The sequence below is a fragment of the Parambassis ranga genome, chromosome 21 (genome assembly GCF_900634625.1).
Source record: "Parambassis ranga chromosome 21, fParRan2.1, whole genome shotgun sequence".
NCBI classification, from domain to species: domain Eukaryota; kingdom Metazoa; phylum Chordata; class Actinopteri; family Ambassidae; genus Parambassis; species Parambassis ranga.
In genome coordinates this window covers 19,025,566-19,045,970 of record NC_041041.1, presented here as the reverse complement: position 1 = coordinate 19,045,970, position 20,405 = coordinate 19,025,566, and the positions used below count along the sequence as shown (strand labels likewise).

At 41.1% G+C, this 20,405-nt stretch overlaps 1 protein-coding gene across 3 annotated transcripts in view; it reads right to left on the bottom strand.

The window, feature by feature from the left end:
• Window positions 1-1,960: 1,960 nt before the first annotated feature.
• Window positions 1,961-20,405, bottom strand: part of ptpn4a (protein tyrosine phosphatase non-receptor type 4a) — a 49,379-nt gene continuing 30,934 nt past the window's right edge. For 2 of the 3 annotated variants that reach the window (XM_028394353.1, XM_028394354.1), the window contains exons 10-27: window positions 19,448-19,536; window positions 16,734-16,797; window positions 15,810-15,982; window positions 14,787-14,855; window positions 14,557-14,694; window positions 14,006-14,167; window positions 10,567-10,726; window positions 10,067-10,150; window positions 9,925-9,981; window positions 9,604-9,760; window positions 8,896-9,062; window positions 8,716-8,806; window positions 8,469-8,530; window positions 6,668-6,814; window positions 6,153-6,281; window positions 4,777-4,925; window positions 4,516-4,651; window positions 1,961-4,426 (exon numbers count right to left, since the gene is read on the bottom strand). In XM_028394353.1, the coding sequence (XP_028250154.1) occupies window positions 4,034-4,426; window positions 4,516-4,651; window positions 4,777-4,925; window positions 6,153-6,281; window positions 6,668-6,814; window positions 8,469-8,530; window positions 8,716-8,806; window positions 8,896-9,062; window positions 9,604-9,760; window positions 9,925-9,981; window positions 10,067-10,150; window positions 10,567-10,726; window positions 14,006-14,167; window positions 14,557-14,694; window positions 14,787-14,855; window positions 15,810-15,982; window positions 16,734-16,797; window positions 19,448-19,536 (2,427 nt within the window). In that variant the 3' untranslated portion in view covers window positions 1,961-4,033. The remainder of the gene's footprint in view (window positions 4,427-4,515; window positions 4,652-4,776; window positions 4,926-6,152; window positions 6,282-6,667; window positions 6,815-8,468; window positions 8,531-8,715; window positions 8,807-8,895; window positions 9,063-9,603; window positions 9,761-9,924; window positions 9,982-10,066; window positions 10,151-10,566; window positions 10,727-14,005; window positions 14,168-14,556; window positions 14,695-14,786; window positions 14,856-15,809; window positions 15,983-16,733; window positions 16,798-19,447; window positions 19,537-20,405) is intronic. The other variant, XM_028394355.1, reaches the window with a different exon arrangement.

Genomic DNA, 20,405 nt, shown 5'->3' with positions numbered 1-20,405 from the left:
CCCTTCTGGTTTGTTCAAGGAAAGGTAGTTCTAGATCTAAAACCCCATTTATACTGTTTTGATTAGACTCTATTCATTTACATTGACAGCATAGATACAGGTTCGGTTTTTCAGAATAAAAGACTTCCTGTCCTGTCTTCAGTATATATTCGAATAAGGAAAACAGCTCTGACAAAGTAAGGAATATTAAATATGTAACATGATTAATTGTGATTTTGTATATTTTATATCAAGTATATTTTAAAAAACTTTTTAAAGACCAGAAATTCTACTGTTACAAGATTTTCCAAAGACCAAACTGGGCTCTTCATAGGGTCCACTATACAGTGTTATGTGTGTATTGACTGGGAGCTGCAGCAAGATTTCAGTGATCACTACAACACGTGTATTTAAAAGTAGCAGTAACCTCATCCTAATCCAGTACAGGTAGAATTTGATAATGTATTACTGTGTGGCCATCAAGTGAGCATTACTCACTGTACTCCTGTAAGCAAATAGTACATGTCTATGGATATATTTTAGGTGTTTAAATAAGTTTGTCTAAAAACTAAATGTTACTAAATGTGGGTATTTATTTATATCAATGCATACAAAATTGCTCTAATTGCACCCTCTTGCTAAAAGCTCTGTTGCAATCTCATTTTATCTACTCGTTGCCCAACCTCACTTTTACAGTGTGGAAAAGCAAGGTGATCTGAAGCCACGTCTCCATGCTTTGACAGACAAGCTTTAATTGTTCATAATCAAGCTTATAGACATGTCCAAAGCACCGTAAAACCATGATACCAGAAAGAAACAAGCAACTGAGGACAAAGGGTGTTTTTTATGACACAGGAGTAAGGAGTTAACCAATGGTAAAATACGGTAAAACATTTTTCATTAGTTTGTGGTTCATTATATATATTTATATATTTACACACTCGTGTAGATAGATTCAAATAAAACAAAAGATTTTTTTTCTTTGAAAGAGCAATCTTGAAATATACACACCATGTGTCACATTTTGAATCATCCAAAAAAAAAATGAAAATAAAAACAAAATCTTTCTGCTCACAAAGGATTTTCCCTTTTATTTTAAAGATTTTTTCATATACAACATTGTATTTACATGGTCTAGTATTATTTACACAAAATTAACAAGTGGCACTGTGTAGTTAGGAGTTCTTTTCTTGTTCCCTACAGGTGTCTGTATTTTCAAACAAAATAAAAATGATAAATTAAAAAAAAAAAAACATTTTAACAATGCTTTGTCTCTAACCTTTTTTTTTTCCAGTAGCACTACCTGCCACTCAGCCTTCTACAAAGTGCTGTCCCTTCCCTATACCCAACTAAAACTGTTATCATCTTTACAAAAATACAACTAACCCAAGCCCTCCCTAGTCCCAACATACGGTCCCCCCCTTCCAAACTACTTTTGATCAGTGCCCTAAATGCACAGACAGTACCAATTATGTGTTAACAACTAAACACTTTAAAACAGACAGGTCACTGCTGGATGCTTTGTGCAGATGGAAAACATGGCTGTTCTGAATTATCAATTATTAACTCAGTGGGCCAACAGTGTTTTATTTTCATCTTAGAAACTGTGTTTTTTTTTAATGTCTTTTTGAATTAGCAATTCATGCCACGTTCACCAGGCAATCTCTTCGTCGGCCCCACTATCATAGCTGCTTTCTGTTTTTCTTCTTTTTTCCCCCACCATCGGTCATTCACAGACTACCCTTAGTCTGTCTTTCGGGGTACGTATAATGATCCAAAACAGAGGCATCTGGGGAGAAACCATGAAGAAGAACGGACTGAGGATGTTGCGTAGGCTCTGCAGAAACCACTGAAGGATGTTCAGCTGATTTTGGGAGCGGGATGCGATACAAGAGAGATTAAGAAGAAAAATGAGGGAAGCAGTTTCTAGGCTCTTCTTGATCCCACCTCCAAAAAAGTATGATTCAGCCGTTTGTCTATCTACCCTATATACTTGAGCTCAGGTTAGATTTAGGTTTGTGGCACAACCTTTCATTCCAGTTAACAGACAAGCAGGCTTAGACCAGACAGCTAATAAGCTACATGGCGAAGGAAGAGAGAGGGGGGACAGGGGCACAGAGAGAGACAAAATCACTCACACACACTCACTCTCTCTCTCTCTCGCTCTCTCTCACACACACACACACACACACAGCAGTAGGTTTTTCCAGCAGAATTCCACTGTAGGAGCCAATGACAGCAGATACTGAAGCAGCCGGTAAGTAAAAAATATCTCATATTATGAAGAGGCAACACTCCATGTCCCACACCTCCGTACGGCTAATGAAACGGACAATGACACCTCTGCCTGTACTTGGACAAAGTTAAAATAAGAAAAAGGAAAAAAAAATGAGACAAGAAGCAACTTGATTCTGGGTTTTGTGAATTGAAAATACATCATCATATTACATCATCTTGATTAAAAAACAACATGTGCCTTTAAAATGATGAAGTACCATTGAGAAAGAACAATATTAAAAAAAAAATGATTGAATGCTTTGTTTGTGCTGCTTCTTTGAACTTGGGCAGGCAGGACTAGATCAAATTGAACAGCAATGGTTGATTCTGAGGGACCGTCACATCATTCGTCAGCTGTAAACATGTAAGCAGGTACCAGGCTTTGCTCCAGTTCACAGGTCAAATCAGGGAGCGATTATTATTCACACTAAAGGGTGAGGTCAGTTCACTGTCAAGTCAATTCGCTTTTATGTTTTGAAACTTAGCAAATACTGATTGCATAAAACTTGTAGCAGGTTCTGAAGTAATTCTAATGTCTGACCCTCTACTTTGTGCAAAGAAAGCAAGAAATATTTGGGTTGCATAAAGTTTGCTCAAAGTCATCCTGGTCAGAGGGAAGCCATTGCTCTCAACATAAAAATGGGGCTGTGCTGTCAAGTGTCTGGCTCAAGGACACGTCAGCAGGTCTGAATAAGCACTGAACTGAGTGCGTATGAAAAACAATAATAAAGCAATGAACTGACCTCAGCCTTGTTTGGACTGCAGTGAGGGCGTGTGTCTACTGGGGACTCTTATTGTAACGTTGTCTTTGTGTTGAATAATAATAATAATAATAAAGACAACTTGTGTCAAAGGACTAACTAAGACCAAAAAAGTGTAAGAAAAGGTCCCCAATAAACGCTGGCCCTAAGGATCCTAAAACCAGTTGGCCACTCGTGTGTCGTCCGTAAGCTCAAAAACACAGCACAAAGCAGGATAGATCCAAACTCGCCACAGCATTGAACAAGAGGTGAGACACAAAGTGCTTTCAGCTGTCCATCTGTCAGTCTGTGCTGTCAGAAACTCAGACAAGAAAGCTGAGAAAGATAAAAAAAAATAAAACCCAAGTACAATAAATTAAATCACTTTTTCCACAAAAAGTAAAAGAAATTAAAAGTAGTTAGAGGAGGAATCACACTACTTTACTACCTAAGATTTAATCAGGAAAGCATGAAGCTCTAGACTCGTACAAACAAAACATACAACTTTTTTTTTTGTTCAGTGGACAGGGTTTGACACAAACTAAAACACAATAAATACTCTTTCTGAGGAACAGAAGATAAGGTATATTTCTTTATCAGCTAAAAGGACACTAAAAAAAAAAAGGCAGGTCCGTCTGGCAGACTCGCTCTGAAGGGGACAGGGCGACCCTAAAAAAAAAAGGAGAAAGAAAAATGGGGGCGGGGGAGCTTTCCATCCACAGAGGCAGCCCTTCCCCTTCTTACTTATGGCACTACAGCGATTCCCCATCCACATTTATTCTCTCGTACTTTTCACTTTTTATTCTTTGTATACTTTTTCTTTACCCTGATCATACAATATCCCCTAATAGTACCTACTCAACAACAGCTGAATTTCAATTCTTTTTTTTTTTTTTTCAACCTTGTCCACGATTTTGTGTTTGTCTTTTTTTCCATTTTTTAAATCAGCATAAAGTGCAACAGTGCTTTTGTTCTCTCCTCCAGCCACCTGGCATCTTCTCTGCAACCCTTGACAACCCCGCCTCTGAGGTCAAAGGTCACGGGTTAGCAGAATCAGGGTCAGGGTTTGCGCTGGTCTCGCTCGTCATGCTGGTGGCGCTCGCGACACTTGGCTCCTCCACTTCCTCCTCCTCCTCTTCCTCTTCCTCCCCCTCTTCTGTCACTTCTCCAACGTCCAGCACCTCCACTTCCTCATCGTCATCATCCTCTTCATCCAGTCCTCCTTCCAGCAGCTCCACCACAGCTGCCTCCCCTTCTTCTATCGCTGCTGTCTCTTCCGTTTCTTCTCCTGCTTTCTGCTGCTCTTTCTTCTCCTCTTCCCTCTCATCACCGACCTTTTCTCTCTGCTGGTAGACGGCCGTCATGAGTGGCTTGACCAGACCTTCCTCGTAGACTTTCAGGATGGCCTCGCAAACAAAGCGGTACTGGCTCTGATGAAGGAGAGAAAAAAAACACAGAAATGTATCTGCTGTTGTTTTGAAGTGGTTAAAAGAAGCCAGACGGACAAATGTCTACATACAGGTGTTTGAATCATCATTGCCCTCTGATCTCTCATAGTCCTGACGATATCTAGAGGATATACTGGCTGACCACACTCCATTAGACACAACGCCGTCTCCATGGTGATCAGAACTCCTGTACGACCAATCCCAGCGCTGGGAAAACACAGCAGGGACAAACATGGGCATTCCGTTATAAACTTGGATTAGATTCTGGATGAAAAGAGTTACAGTAGCTGTTAGGATGTCATTTCAGATCATTCAGAGTGACTTTAGTGTACCTGCAGTGTACCACCATCGGCTGGTCCTGTCCAGCCCGTTTGGTCCGTACCAGAGCCACAAAGTCCAGAAAGTCAGTTGAGTCATCAGGAACACCGTGATCTGGCCAAGCCAGGTACTGAATCTGAGTAAGTTCCCTCTGCTGCTCACTCTGAACACACAGAAGAAGAAGAAGAGAAGCATTTACTGTACTGCCATTGAAAGGAACAATCAACACAATGTGAAACCAAGTGAGGGTATTCACTCTAAACTGAGTCAGAACAAAGCTTGCAAAAACATCCTTTGACATACGCAACACATAGAATCCTGTGTGTTAATTATTTACAATATTACACAGTCGGTGTGTAGATTAGAGTGAAAGTGGTGGTTTTGAAGGCTTTCATAACAATTGTTTTTTATGATTCCACCTTCTTTTGTTTGTTGTTTCTTCATGATTTATGGCATTATGGTAAACTGCACAATCACGTTTTAGTTCTCTCTACGGGATGATGATGATGCCATTTCCATGCCAGAATGATGATGCCAGAATATGTTCGAGGTACAGAGGGTCAGAGTTCATTCATGATCTAGAGAAACAGGTGCCAGGCGATGTTCGCCGAGTGATCTTGAATCAGTAGGATTAAACTCCCACACGAACACCATGACTAGGCCATATTAACGCACACGACCCACAGAAGACAGCCTGCACTGACCACTGTTTTTTGTGCGGCTTAGAGCCCTTGTGTTCCTCTTAAATACTGCCTCGCCACATCACCATGGTAACACATGTATCTCCATGGCAACAATCACAGGCAAAGAAGAATGCTAATTACCTCCTCTATATTCACATACTTTAAAGGTCATGCTACATAGGCAACACACGGGGAAGTAATCTTGAAACACAGACACCAGGAAATAACAAATATTTGGTCATCATTTGAAAGTTTTGTTCCGTGGGTTTAATATTTCACAGCAAAAACAAGAGGGGACGAATCAAAGGCTTCTCCATCACCACAAAACGAACTTACATTCCCTATCATCCCACTCTTATCCTCTGTTTGGCTTCTCTTTCTCTCGCTCTCTATTTCTGCATTATGACTGACTAGGGTGGTTGAGTTGTCATGGTAACCTGATCCCAATATGTGGCCCGCATGCAGCAGCGGGAGCCAGAAAAAGAACAGCCCACACTGGTCACTATGGCAACACACCTCCTCGGGGTCCTCAGTAGCTCATCCTTCCTGAGACACTGGTCCCTCTCTTTGATTGGACCCAGAGCTTTTTCTCGGTGGCGCCTTCGCCCTCCTGTCTAACCTGCTCTGGTTGTCTTTCTTCCTGGCCTCACTTCAGGTCTCTGCCTTTTGGTGGGATACATAAGTGTGCGTGTTGGTGTGTGAGTTACCGGTGTGTGAGTGAGCGTCATCTCCCGGACCAGGAAAGCAGAGTTGCCTTCTTCGTTGTGGCACGTCACTGTAAAGTCTCCATAGGTGGCGCTGCTGTCTGGACTGGGCCAGTACTGGTGACACTTCACCTTTAAACATGGACAAGGGCTTCAAGTTATAACTGAATCATTCAGCTTAGTTTATAGGTTACAACATTTCACAGGCCAGGGTCTGCCATGTCCTCGCCAATTCTCTCACTACATACATTTTATGGCATATATACAGTTTAATTGACATTATTTTAAAGATCTTCATTGAATATAAAGGTCAATTGGTGTCCAGTCCTGCTACAATATTATGTTTATGATGGTTTTAGCTGCCAGAAAAGTCTATAGTAAACAATGAGATGTGCTGACACGCTCATTAATAATCAGTAATATTCAATCAAAATATATTTGTGTCTATGTTCAGTAACAGTGAAAGGGCTCTATGCAGTTTTCCAGCCCTTGTCCTTGAAGAAGAACATTTCACATACCCGCCCCCTCTCAACCTGTGTAGTCAGCATGACCACCATGGATGAGCCCTGCTCCCAGGTCATTTGCCAGAAATCAGGGCAGGTGTTGGGCAGCGGGCCCTGGCACGCTATGTAGCGGTTTATCAGACTGGAGGCAGGAATCTCCATCTACAGAACGAGAGAGAGAGAGAAAGAGAGAAAGCAGAGGGGTTAGACTTAAATATGCTGTGTTTTCAGGACTGCATAGTGACACAAGGCTAAATAAATATAATATAATGTTTGCATTTGATAACTTAAAATGATACTATGGGCCAGAATCTTTCTCACACACAGTGATCATTAAATAAACCACAGAGAAAACAATAATTTGCCAGCATAATACATCTTTATATCCTTGATGCAGCCTTATAAAGAAATCTGAGCACACTTCTGTCACACCACTTTTTAATGCAGAGCAGTTTTCACAGTGCAGCTCGCCGGGCGAGTTACGCCACCATATGTGAGTGGATTGTGGACACATGGGCTCATGTTTCTGCATTGACTGTTGTCCGGGCTTTTGTGAAAGCCGGCGTAATTTCAGAACAGCCAGCCGGCAACGACAGTGACTCCGACAGTGACGAGAGGGAAGCTGGTTGCAAGCACTCGCACAGTTGTTTTATTCTGACACTGAAGATGAGGACTTTGATGGGTTTGCGGGAGAGGATTGATTAAAATGTGAGTGTATTGTACATAGCTGTAATAAAGTTCGACTTAACTCATTTTTGTCCCATTACCTTTTTATTTACCGTACGTACTGGTATCTGGCGTCTTAGCGTCTCAGTGACTGTTGTCCGAGCTTTTGTGAAAGCCGGCGTAATTTCAGAGCAATAATGAATTAGGAATCACTGTGGTGCAATTTATATCCGATGACGGTCTTTATTTGTTAATAAAGTGTAAAGATAAAGTTGGAATCACTCCATGCGCGCCCATCTCACCGCTGGAGTAAAAAAACAGGTGAAGCAGACGAATTCGGAGCTTGCCGTTATCGGAGTAAACAGGGCATTTAAAGCTAAGCTGTGGGAGCGATGGATGGCAGACGGCGAGCACAGCTTTACCAAGACTGGGAGGCAGCGATAATGACTTAGGAATCACTGTGGTGCAATTTATATCCGATGACAGTCTTTATTTGTTAATAAAGTGTAAAGATAACGTTGGAATCACAACAGGCATTCGGCAGCAGCCACTGCTCTGCCCATAGAAACACACACGCTGTTTCTCTGTCGCTGCCACTGTTGAGAGAGAGGCTGCAACGGCTCCTCGCTGATATCCAGCCGGTTTTTACTGAATTTACGTACTGGTATGTTTTAGCGTAACCTGCGCCTTGTAGTACGGTGCGCCTTGTGTATGCGCTGAGGACAGAAATAGACCGTGTAACTGACACTGCGCCTTATAATGCGGTGCGCCTTATGGTCGCAAAAATACGGTACTCTTATTTGTAAATGTTTCTATGGACTTATACAATCATTACTTAAACAGACAGACAAAGCAAGTCTCATAACAGATGTCTGTAATATTTCAAAATCTAACTTCAATTCTAATCACACTCAGGCTGCTGTATACAACTAAAGACAAACACCTCAATGACATCAAAAACATGAATCCACAATGTCATTCACAACTATGGTTAATTACGTTCACCAGTCTGGCCAATAAAGTGTTTCAACGTGTGTTTTGATGGTTAGTGAAAAACAGACCACCTACTATGATTCAAACCAGCAAAAAAGCAGAGACACTGATGAAAAGATGAAAGAGCATGGAATAGAAGGGGAAAAAACAAACTCACATTGATGTAATTTGCATTGATGTAGTCATCTGTGCTTTTCAGAATGACCCGCGTGGCATCATCTGTTGGGAGAAAGAGAAGAGAAGGGTTTCACGCAGAAGAAAAATAGCAGAAAGGAAAAAGAAATAAAAGATTTCCAGAGGTTTGAGAGCGTCTGTGTGTGTGATGTGAGGAACAAAAGGTTAATGTCGGAACTCTTTTGAACATGCAAGCCAACAGAAATAGTCCACCGTGTGTAGTCACGTACAAGGAGAGATGTCTCTGTAGCGATTTTTGGAAACATTCTGAGGTAATCTGGCACACAGCATGGTCATCCCCGGCTTCTTCCTGTACAGTTGCTGTAAAAAAATATGGAAGACCAGTAAGCATCACCATGAATACATGCATAGACTTTGCTAATGTGCAGTGAGGACTGTTTTCTCCTTACATCAAACTGTGCCAGTATGGCTCCACTGCTCAGGCCTTCCTTTAGCGTGACCATAGAGTCCCTCAAAGCATGCTGGTCTACATGGGCAGGGTCCTGGGGGGACTTTTCTGGGATGTACTGAAAATCTGGCTCCGAGTCCACCTTTTCTTCTACCACATCATAGATAGCTGACAGAACAGGGGGAATGGTGTATATGACAATATGTGCACCAGACAAAGGAAATACATACAGCGTATACAACTGTGAATCAACAGACACTCAATACATTGATGTGATCTTATATCTGGCTTGATGTAGGAGAGGTTGGATTGCACAAATCCCTCTCTGACCCAGTTAAAACTGAATTTGTATGTTTCATCATCTTTTAAAAGCTCCCTTTGCCACCTCGCTGGTGCTGATTAAAGGGAATACTTTTGCATCTTTTTACATATAGCTGAGATGCACAGAACCCAAAACGTACAACTTCATAGGTCTCATTTGAACTTACATAAGCGAACCAGAGCCGAATCAAAGTGAGTTCATTTTCTAGAGAGGGAAATAACATATGTATAGCACAAGCTATACATATGTTATTACACTTTGAGCCCGGATATCACTTCACCAGGGAAAATAAACACACAGAAATGTCACTATAATGTAGCTTACAAACCCAAAATCCGCTGTTATTAAAATAGATCACAGTGGACCTAATCAATGGGAACAACTTACCATTCGGTCTGACCAATAGGATGAGCTCCCCAGAGTGGCTCTCACAGCTGGCCTTGATGAACATCACCACCTGGTCGTGGGTGTGGTCCGAGATGTCCCGCCCATTTATTAAGACCACCTGGTCACCTTCGTTAAGGCGAGGCACACACAGGTCAGCCTGGACACAAGGAGAGAGGAGAGGAGAGAGAGGTGAATGTCAAAGACCAGATAACAGATCAATGATGTGTCCTGAAACTTTTATAGTGTTTGATTCAACATTTTTTTCCAGCTGTAGAAAAAAATGTGCTGAGCAACAATAGCTCAGCTTTTGTTAGAACTTACTGATGTTCCTGGGGCCACTCTAGACACAATAATAGGCATCTTCTGGTCAGCTCCACCCTGGAGATACAAAGCAGAAGGTTCACAGTGTATGGCCTGATACGATCATTTTTACTTTGTAAGGGGAAGGTGATTCAGTTCTCACCTTTACATTGAAGCCAAATCGTCCATGTTCATCGGGTCTCATCTTGATCAGGACCAGGTTATCATGAGGGACTACTCCATTCAACTAAAGGAACACATTACACACATACACATTACATTTAGATCCTAATTTTATTACAGGTCACAAGTCAGGTTTCTTTGCCCTTGATAACCCCTAGTAATCACAATATACTTGAGAAAAACAACAATACAAACAGTATTTTTTTCTTTTAGAACCAAAACAAAGTTTAAAGCGTCTAAAATGTTTTTAGATCATACAACCAAGTAATTCTGTTCATTGTTACAATCAAAAACTATAACTCATACTCAGGCTCAAAGAAACAATTTAACATATATTTTAAATAATTTTTTAGTCAAATTTTTTTGTAGTGTCATAGCAACAGTGCCTAAGTAAGTTAGTTGTGTAGTTATTCAAATGTTATTTCAAATCACAGGAAGGCAGTAATAATGCAATTTAAGTATTTGTGTTACTGCACTGACCGTGGTCTTGTCAGCATTGACGGGAACATCATACATCTCATTCAGGTGGTTGTCCAGGAGGCTCTGCTGAGAATGAGCCTGGATGATCTGGCTCAGTGTCTTCCTGCTCAGCTGTTTAGGGGGCAGAGCTGGGGGCTGGCCGTCTATCCCATCTGGAGACCTGAGAGATGCAAACACACAGAAGAAAGCAGAGATCAAGAAACAGAACACACAAAGACAATATGAAGACACCTGTGTATTATTACAATTCCAATTTTCTTCAGACTTACTACAACAACCACCGGCATTGTTTAAGGTCTTCCTATTTGTATAAGAGGTGGACTGAAGAAAAAAGGGACAATGCAGAATGAAAGAGAAAGAGATTGCAAGAGACAAAAGGCTTAATAGCACTGTTAGTCACAATGCATTAACCTTAATAAAAGGACTACAAGAGGAAGGAAAACACCCCGCTTCCATCATCCAGACAATAAAAGGTAGTACGTGTGTATGGTGAAACAACAGTGAAATAAAGTACTTCTATTCTAAAAAAAACCACACTCAGCCAGGTGAGGCTTTCAGCAACATCATGGCTCACTCTGAAGGGTAAAAAGCCAGTCATTGCACTCTATATCTGTGTGTGTGTGTCTGATACACTGTGCACAGGCACTCCTTAGGGGCGGGAACACCAGTCAGAGAGCATTCCCTTTGTTTTGGCTGCTGCTGCTGGTGTCACTTAGTGTCTTAAATACACACACGCAAACTAACATTTATTATGGGTCAAAAGCAGGTCAGGCTTTCACAAAGAGGGCAGAGCACAGCAGCAGCAGCAGCAGCAGGCATGAGCCAAGACAGCACATCCTCCTACATTACTGTATTTCCTCAACACGACGCAGATGAGTGCAATTGATACGCAAACATCTTCATACACAACCACAACACAGGACAGGCCCTGGGATATTTAAACCTAAGTTCTGCTGGACATGATTAAGCCCTGCTCTTTAGTTATCCTTCTGTTTGCATTTAAATGAACTGACACAGGACTGAAACAAATGTGACAGATAATTGACAAGAGAAGCTTCTATACAGCTGCCTCCCAAAACCACCTAAAGATAAATTTAAAAACGTTTCCAGTCCACCCCCAGTTAGTTTTTTTAAATACTTTCCAAAGCCAGTCTTTGCAATAAATCAGTGAAGAAACGGGCCTCATTACAGCTTACAAAGTCATTTATCAAAGCAAGGCATACAGCTGCAAACAAAGTTGCACCTCAAGGAAAATAAAGGCACTACATTTTAACAACCATCAATTTAATGTATGCAAGTTAGCTTAGCAGATAATTTTCACTTTGCAGGATTCGCTAGATTATAGAGAGAGGCTCCAAGTGTTGTGGCTTTGTTACACTGAATGTGTGTTCACACACGCATACATAGTGTTCTTCTGAGACAGTCTGAGAAACCTTGAAAATGGGTTGACCCATATCTAGACTGCAAACTGAAATTAATCTGTCTGGTGCAAAGATATAGTAATGTAGAAAAGAAGATCCCTAAAACCAAAGCAGAATCTGGATTACAACCAAATTGTTTTACATACAATTGGCACTGGCAGAGGAGGCAATTAACGCACATCCAAGCTAAAAAAAAAAGGATGAATTAAGTTTCTTCTGAAAATAATCTACTTTTTTAAATTAGAACAAGTACACTACATTTCCTGTGCTGTGGCCTCGGAGCAATATCTGAGATTAGGATGGTCCAGTGGTGGACTGATTCGTGTCTTGAAGTGATTTCTTTTCTTGTCCTTGGGATTTTCATGGCAGCAAATAAAGGATTAACCAACCTTTCTTTAAAGTTGAAAAATGGTTTAGGCAAGAAAATTGGAAGTCTGAGAAAGTGGCACATTAAACTAGATACAGACATTCAGGCACAACGAGATATCTAGGCCTCACATAGTATCTCTCCACAAGTCATCTGAAAACACTTCTCATTGTAACATTACTACATTGCTAGTTTCTGTGCTACAAGATGAATGCTGAGATGTTGATCTCAACACTGACTTCATTTGCAGCCTCGTTCTCTGTCTAATATAACGATTAACCTGCAGTCAACTAATAGTTTTGTCCCCTTTCTCTCCATTTGCTTCTGTTCCATCTACTTATTAAGATCTCTTCCTGAACTTCAGCCTGCCACTGTCACATTACCCGCTACCTTAGGAGTCAGGTTCTGTGCTTTTGTAAACCTCAGAGAAATCATTTTGACTGAAAAGATGCAATACAAATACAGCTGGAGGATTGACTGTCCAAAAGCAATACAGACAATATAGGCAGTATTCAGGAGAAGTATGGCTGTATGGCTGATTTTATATAAGAATTGAACATCCATACACAGAAGCAGGTATTACTGTATGAAAACACAGATGGAGTTTGTGGCCAAGATGGCAGCTGAAGTCGCTGTTGTGGATCTGAAGTGGGGTTGAAATTGGTGCATCCACATCTGTGTTATTTGACCCCAGAGACATTGCTTATTGTCCTTTCCCATTGGAGACAAATATTAGTGTAATATAATACTACTATACTATAATACTACTGTAGGGTAGTCACTAGAGGAAATATTAAAGCATAACTTAAACATTTTAGATGAAAATAATGAATGATTTGAACAGACAAACCACAAGAAAATATTAAAATAACATGGATGTTGTCTGAGGAAGAGAGCAGGTATTATGTCATATATTGGCTCTGTAGAGAGATGAGCCACTAACTTGGCATGTGCTAGAGTGTGTGTGTGTGTGTGTGTAGCATTGTACAGGACCTACCACTTTAGTGTTACTTAACAACTCTGATTTCCAACAGAGATATGTTCTATCAGATATTCTATTATATACTACTACTACTACTATTATATACTCCTCCCTCAGTCAATGACTCAGAATATTGCAAGCTCTGAATTTATGTGGAATCCTAATAGTTAAAGGGACTTTACCAGATATTTTACAGTGTGTGAGAACTGTAAGGACATGCAGAAAGCACAAATACACACACGCTAATTCCTAGTTCAGCCCTGTTGCACAACCCCTCCGCCCTGCTACCCGCTATAAACACATTTTATGGTCTGTTTTTCAAAGGGTTCATCTTTCCAATGGGGCCGACTAAGTGACACTGGGAGAGGGTGTGAACTGTTGTGAGAAGCCACAGACACCAACAGACACTTAAAAAAAACAGTCCAGTCAGACAGACTGTGACCAACGCTGATGAGTAAAATGTAACTTCCAAATTAAAGGGTGGCTGTTTTTTAGGGGGGAGGGTGTTCTATTTATGAAGTGAATTTATGATCTAACTAATGATCTGCCACCAAGTCAAAAGCTGATGTTCTTTCCAGGTTAGAAGACTTTGGGTGGGATGTATGTCAAAGGCAAGGACACAGACAGAAAGGGGAAAGAGGAAGAACAATATCATCAATATTAACTCACGGTGTAGAGTCGAGGCTGATGCTGTTGGCCTGTGTGGACGATGCTGACTTGTGATTGGAGGAGAAGACAGGAAGGCTGGGTGAAGCGTGGATCACATGATCAACCAGGTGACCGACTGAGGATGGGCGTAGTCGTGTGCCCTCTTGTACAAACAGTGAGTTCCTGATACGCACACACAAAGACACATCATGCTTAAGGACTAGAAGCGCAACCTGAAATATATCTGTGGTTTATCATGACCCAAAAACCAATCCAAATCACATTCATGTTCATTCACTTTGTGGTGTGGTATTCACTTTAAATCTAAAAACCCACAATGCCCAGGAAGTGAGGCTAAACTGAAGTGAGGTAACATGCATTTTGCAATTTTTCCACACAGTAATGCTGCAGTGTTACTCGTAGGCACTGGTTATTTTTAACTTATTTCTTCTTGCAAACCCCAAATACAATAGTATTTCCTATTATTAAAAAGGTATTTACGGAAATGTTTAACTTCTCTTGGACATATTGATGAAACAAAACAAAACAAAAAAACTGTAGTTAAAACTCACTGATTAGGCGTGCCAGGTGGTGAGCGAGTGGGCAGGCTCTGGGTCTCCAATCTCTCATCCGATAGGCTGTTCCTGCTGACAGACTCCCAGTCAGTTCCGCCGACCAGCTTTCTGGCCAGCGGCTTACTCGGAGACCTGCTTAGACCAAGATATTAATTTTGTTGGGGGTCCAAAACATGTTTTTTTTTCTATACTTACATTCACCTGGGAAACTAGGGCGTGTCTATTACCTGGCAAATACTCTGTCCTTGATGCCCTTCTCCTTTCCATACTGCACAGACTGCACCTCTGTCCGCCCGCTGAAAACCGAAACAACAAAAAAAGTCAGTGGTCTGGCAATAAAAAACAAAAAAAAAAAACAAAGTCAAAGTCTATGGATAGAGATATATATGGTTTCCATGTGACAACAGAACCATGTGCCTTATTTTGTAACCATGAAAGCGACTTCAGGAGAATCAATCATCAAAACAAATCAATCAAAATATCACCAGCACACTGCCAGTGTGACATATTCTATCATCTGACCGCTGTTAACAACATGTTACCAGCGCACATTTACAATATTCAAAAGCACATCCTTACTGAAAAGTCTGTCAATATCTAGAGGGCAAAAACACACCCACAGATACAAACACACACTCTCACACAACGTCAAGTCAAACATCAGACAAAGCTTGCTCACATTGCATCATCACTGCTCAATAATGCATCACCTCCAACTCCCAGTTCATCTCTCACTCACACTTCATAGGAAGGAAGGAAGCAAATGAAAGATGCTACCAAGTGAAGTAAAACAAAGTTGACATAGGATAATATCACACTCCAGTAAGGAAAAAAACATTTTCATCTTTAAGATCAAAAAAGATTCCACCAATGTAGAAGAAGTGGTTTGTTTGAGGAGGGAGTGGCAGCAACAATTTAGGTCTGTGAAATGAGCTGTACAGCAACTTAAAAGAATAGCTGCAGGGCCAAACATAAACAAGTTACTTTTTTGAAAATCTTGGAGGAATGAAGTTGTGGAAAGGTAAGCAGACATGCACCCAGAATCCTTTCAGTGTTTCAGCCCCCCAGACCAAAACAAATGCATTGACTCAGAATTTTATCCTTGAAGTGGTTCTACTGGTGAGCTGCAGACAAAGCAGGCTCCAGCCTGGTACGTGCATATATTTGGACCTGTCTGGATGTCAGGGCTACAACCCTTTTCAGATATAAGCATGCTGTTGTTGCTCTGTATGTGTGTATTTGTGCCTCACCAATATCTGAACTTTGATCCCAGGGTGAAGTAATGGGCAAAGAAGTTCTTCTGTGGTGGGATGGGCTGCTCCAGCCTGAAGAAGGTGTGATGCTCCACACAGGCCTTCCACAGGTTCTTACAGGCCCGGTAGTTGACCATGTTGAAACCCAGCAGTGTCTCTCGAGTCTCAGTCTGTGTGCACAGAATAGGGAATAACAGTGAGTGAGACACTGCAAGACATCTGACCTATGAGGGTGACATTGGTACCTTCAACACATTATGTAGTGGTGCATTTTCCAATTAGCTGTATTTTGTATTTTTCTTAGAGAGTCAGATGGAGTGACGGGACAGGAAGTGGATGGCAGCAGATAGACGAGACATGGACATAAACATAGGAGTAGACAGCAAAATGCAATGTCAGCATTTAATTGTTATCAGTTAAATTATTTTATGTGCAAGCCCAGTGTAGATCAATAAGCAATAAAACGGGACAAATGAAAGATAAATAAGAAGAAAGGGTCTGTCAGTTAGCAGCAGTTTAATTAAAGGCTAGTTTAAAAATGAAGCGAGTGACTACACTTGGTGAAAAGAAACATCCAACTGACGGCAGAATTGTTTGTCGTGTTGACGTTCACGTGTCGAACAAAGGATGCAAGACGCAGTGGGGGATTAAAGTAGAGTAAAGCAGGACACAAACAGCAGGGGGTTAATCTGACATTGGTTACACAGACATATGCAGACAGTGCTCAGTTAGCATCTACAGAGCCGCGGCAGCCACGGTACATTTATATAGAAAAATACAATCAGACTGGATAAACTCCATCTGTTCACAAACTTGACACATTTGTGGGAAGGAGGTGGCAGATAAGATGTGTGCATATGTGTTTGAATGTTGGTGTGGGTGTGTGTGTGTGTGTGTGTGTTTGTGTGTGTGAACACCTACCGCCTCTCTTCTCAGCTGGACGAAGAACTGTTTGCACTTGAAAGATATTTTCACTATTTTCAACCTGAAAGCAGAAAAAGGCAAACACAATGGAAAGTTAGTTGCTACCAGTATTAAAGTGCTGATGTTGCTCTTGTCCACCATATCCCACACACTGTACAGTACAGATATGTTAAAGCCTGAAGCACGAACAGGTCAACGGACACATGCTTCACTTTCCATCTGTTTGTTTAAACTGCTATAGTCGGGAGGGTATTGGTTAAAAAAAGTGTGACAGCACTGCGGTGTCATCAATGTGTGTATCATCTGGTCACACACAAACACAGGATGAGAAAATAGCCTTAGTAATATTCTAATCAGAGGGCCACACACGCGTGGCCGCAGTAAGAAGTCCGCTGAAGAGTAAGAGCGGCACCATAATCCCGCTCTGTTGCTGCTGTGAGTCATCGCTCCCTGCTAAATATATTGTACATACTTACTCACACACACACACACACTTGCATGGACAAACACATACACACACACACACACGCTTAGGCAGAGCGTGAGTCATGCCCCATCTAAGTGTGGCTCATTTGTCAGGCTGCTGTGAGCAGAAATAGGAAAGAGGCAAAAAAATCTAAATGTCTCTCTCTCTCACTCTTTAGCTCTCTTGACCGTTGCTGATCAATTTGTGATAAGAAGAATGAGCAGCAGTAGGAATAAATCACATGTAGAATCATTGAGGAAAGAGATAGACAGTGAAGTGGAAGGAAAAAGTGAGAAAAAAAAATCAGTCAGTGTAGGAGCTGAGAGATACTGTTGACGATTATGTTTCACTCTCTCACACACACACGGTAGTCAACAGCTGTTGGGGACACCACTGTTGGGCTCTAAATTTAGCGCAGCTGACTGGATGCAAACACAACCTTGCTTTAGCTTGTTTTTCCTCCACTCGTGTTGGTTCTACACATTCAAAATATCATGCTTTTGCTTGATATACCCACAATTTCTATGTACAAAAACTCACACACACACACCAGCTGCTATGTGCATTTGGCCAGGATGTGTGTACATGTGTTAAGCCTACACATGAGTGAATTATCTTCCGGAGTTACTAGGGTTTGAGTAGTTACTCTCCCACCCCCGGCACCCATTAACATTTAGCCTCCCACGGTGCAGCAGTAAAGCATGGGAGATTTCCAAGAATCAATGCTTTGGAGAGAGAGAACAAGAGCATGAAACAAAAAAAGAGTGATGTAAGTGACTTAGACACTGAGAGATGAAAGGAGTACAAAGACATATGGAGAGTGAGTATAGTTGATGCCTGTAATATTTCCAGGAAACCTAGTTAAACACTGCGCTCTTCAACAGAAATATCTGGTGAAATCATCTACATAATTGGAAAAAAAGATTAACTCAGGCTTAAACATTCATATGCCATGTCAATAATCAGTATGTGAGAGGTTTCCAGCATATTATGCAGCTCATTTCTCAGCAAAAAAAGAAGGGTGCCTGGAGGCAGTTCAAGTGAAGCTGGCACCAGACTGAGGTGGGTATGTGCTGAGAAGATCCACAGCTTCCCGCCCCCCATTCAGTAGGAAATCTGATAGGGAGGAGGACAGTTGGAATATATCAATGAAAATCAATCTTTTTTTTTTGACCCCCTAGCAATGCTTCTTTTCTGCAGATACCCTTATTTACATCTGATAGCTGCCAAGATTTCTGTTACTAGCCTCACTACATCTTGGACTCCAAGCAGCTGATCACAAGATTCCCTTGTAAAAAAATATATATAATAACATAATATAAAATAAAATAAAATGTGTTTTGGTTTAGTTTTGATCTTCTGTGCATATTTATCCGTCTAACTTGAGCTTTTCTGTTCAGCTGGAATGTTTTGCTAAGGTGTCCCACATGGGTTAGTACTTGGTCTTCTCCCATTTATCCTCTGTATTCATTCTTTATAAAATCCTCCTTCATCCTTACTGCAACAGCGATGATACATGTTCACTAAACCCATGTCTGCTGCCACTCATTTGACCCGACTAAGCGCATTGCTATAATTAAAACATGCAAACCAAGCGTCTAAAATAAAACTTATAACACTGTCATCGCTGTAGGCTCCACTTATCGCATCTCTGTAATCTTATTCTGGAAAGCTCCTATTGCGATCCCTGTAACTGAATCAGAAGTGTTATATTAACTTTTTTTTTGTCTCTTCCTTGACTGAAAACGCAACACATAAATCTTTCAAAAACATCAGACCAGAGGCCAATTCATGGTTTCCATGGTTTCCAGAATTTAAACGCAGACAGTGGCAGTAAAAAAAAAAAAAAAAAACACGAGCAAAGTGTAACAGCTAGTTACAGATTGGTCTGTAGCTCTGTCAGTGATTATTCTTGAGTAGTACAAACAAAGCACAATGTGGGGGCCTGCCACTGGACTTTGCTGCATTCTCACCTCAAGCACAGCAACTGAGCATTTTGCTAGAATTGAGAATGATTCCGTGTCAGTATTTTAGCACCATCTGTGTGTCCTTGTACTTTTTAAATAATGAATTAGAAAGGAGTGTAATCTCCTCAAAATGACTGTCCTCCTGGTGTTTGTGCAATACATACAGTCCCTGTGGTCCCAGATTTAAGGCTGCGCAGTGACACGTTGATCACAGGCTTGAGGCAGATACATGAACAGGCCTGTATGTGAAATTTTATATCGTGCGTGTCATCACTCACCATGGGAGATAGTTGATCCGTACCCTATTCTTGTAAACCACAATACCAGCGGACATCACCCCAATGAGGATCTCTGTGTTACTCTGGTCCTGAGGAGAGGAGAATAGTGAGTGTAGTGAAGGTGGAGGTGGCTGAGAACAGTCACATAGAAACAGAAGAGGAGCCAGAAACACAACAGGAAAAGCCTGTACAATAATATGTGTCAGATTAACATGCACAATAAGTTCCAACAGTATACTAGACTGTCATGGTGACTGTGTGGTGATTCATGTTCTTCTGATTAACCAGTACAACCTGGGTTTTTTCCAATAACAGGAAAGTCATTGATTTTTGTCAAATAAGGTAACACTGACTCATGATTATTGGCATGCATAGTCACTTCCAAAGGGCCAATTAGGAGCCAGAAAAAAACATAAGGCTTGATTTTCTGTGTGTTTTGACACAGATCCCTAAACTAGATAATTCCAAACATTGATTGTGGCTAAGGACACCACCTAACCTGTCCTGATTAATGCTACATTGATTGTGGTTTATGAGGGTCTGTACTTTTTATGTTTTAGTAACTATGTAAAAAGTTTTTTTTTAAATTAGCATCACTGTAAGGTCTCTAGTTGAATCCACATGTAGGCCTCATATTTATATTGATCTTGTTTCTCTCAGCAGCTGAGGATCTAATCTATACAAGATAAGCTTAAAAAGACAGAAGACTACAAACGATAAAAAAACTGATTAAAAAACGATTACTTTGTTTCTCTGCTGCTATTTCTTGGTGCTATGGTGAGAGCTGAATGCCAGTGAGTGTTTTTTTTTCCTGCAGGGTGTGGGCATCAACATCAACTCTACACACTGCAGCTCCTCCAACCTGTTCTCATTCCCAGCACAGAGTGGCCTAGCTCTGTAAGTCGCTGCCAGAATGAAAATGGTGCTACAACATACAGTAGAATCAAGCTTTGTGACA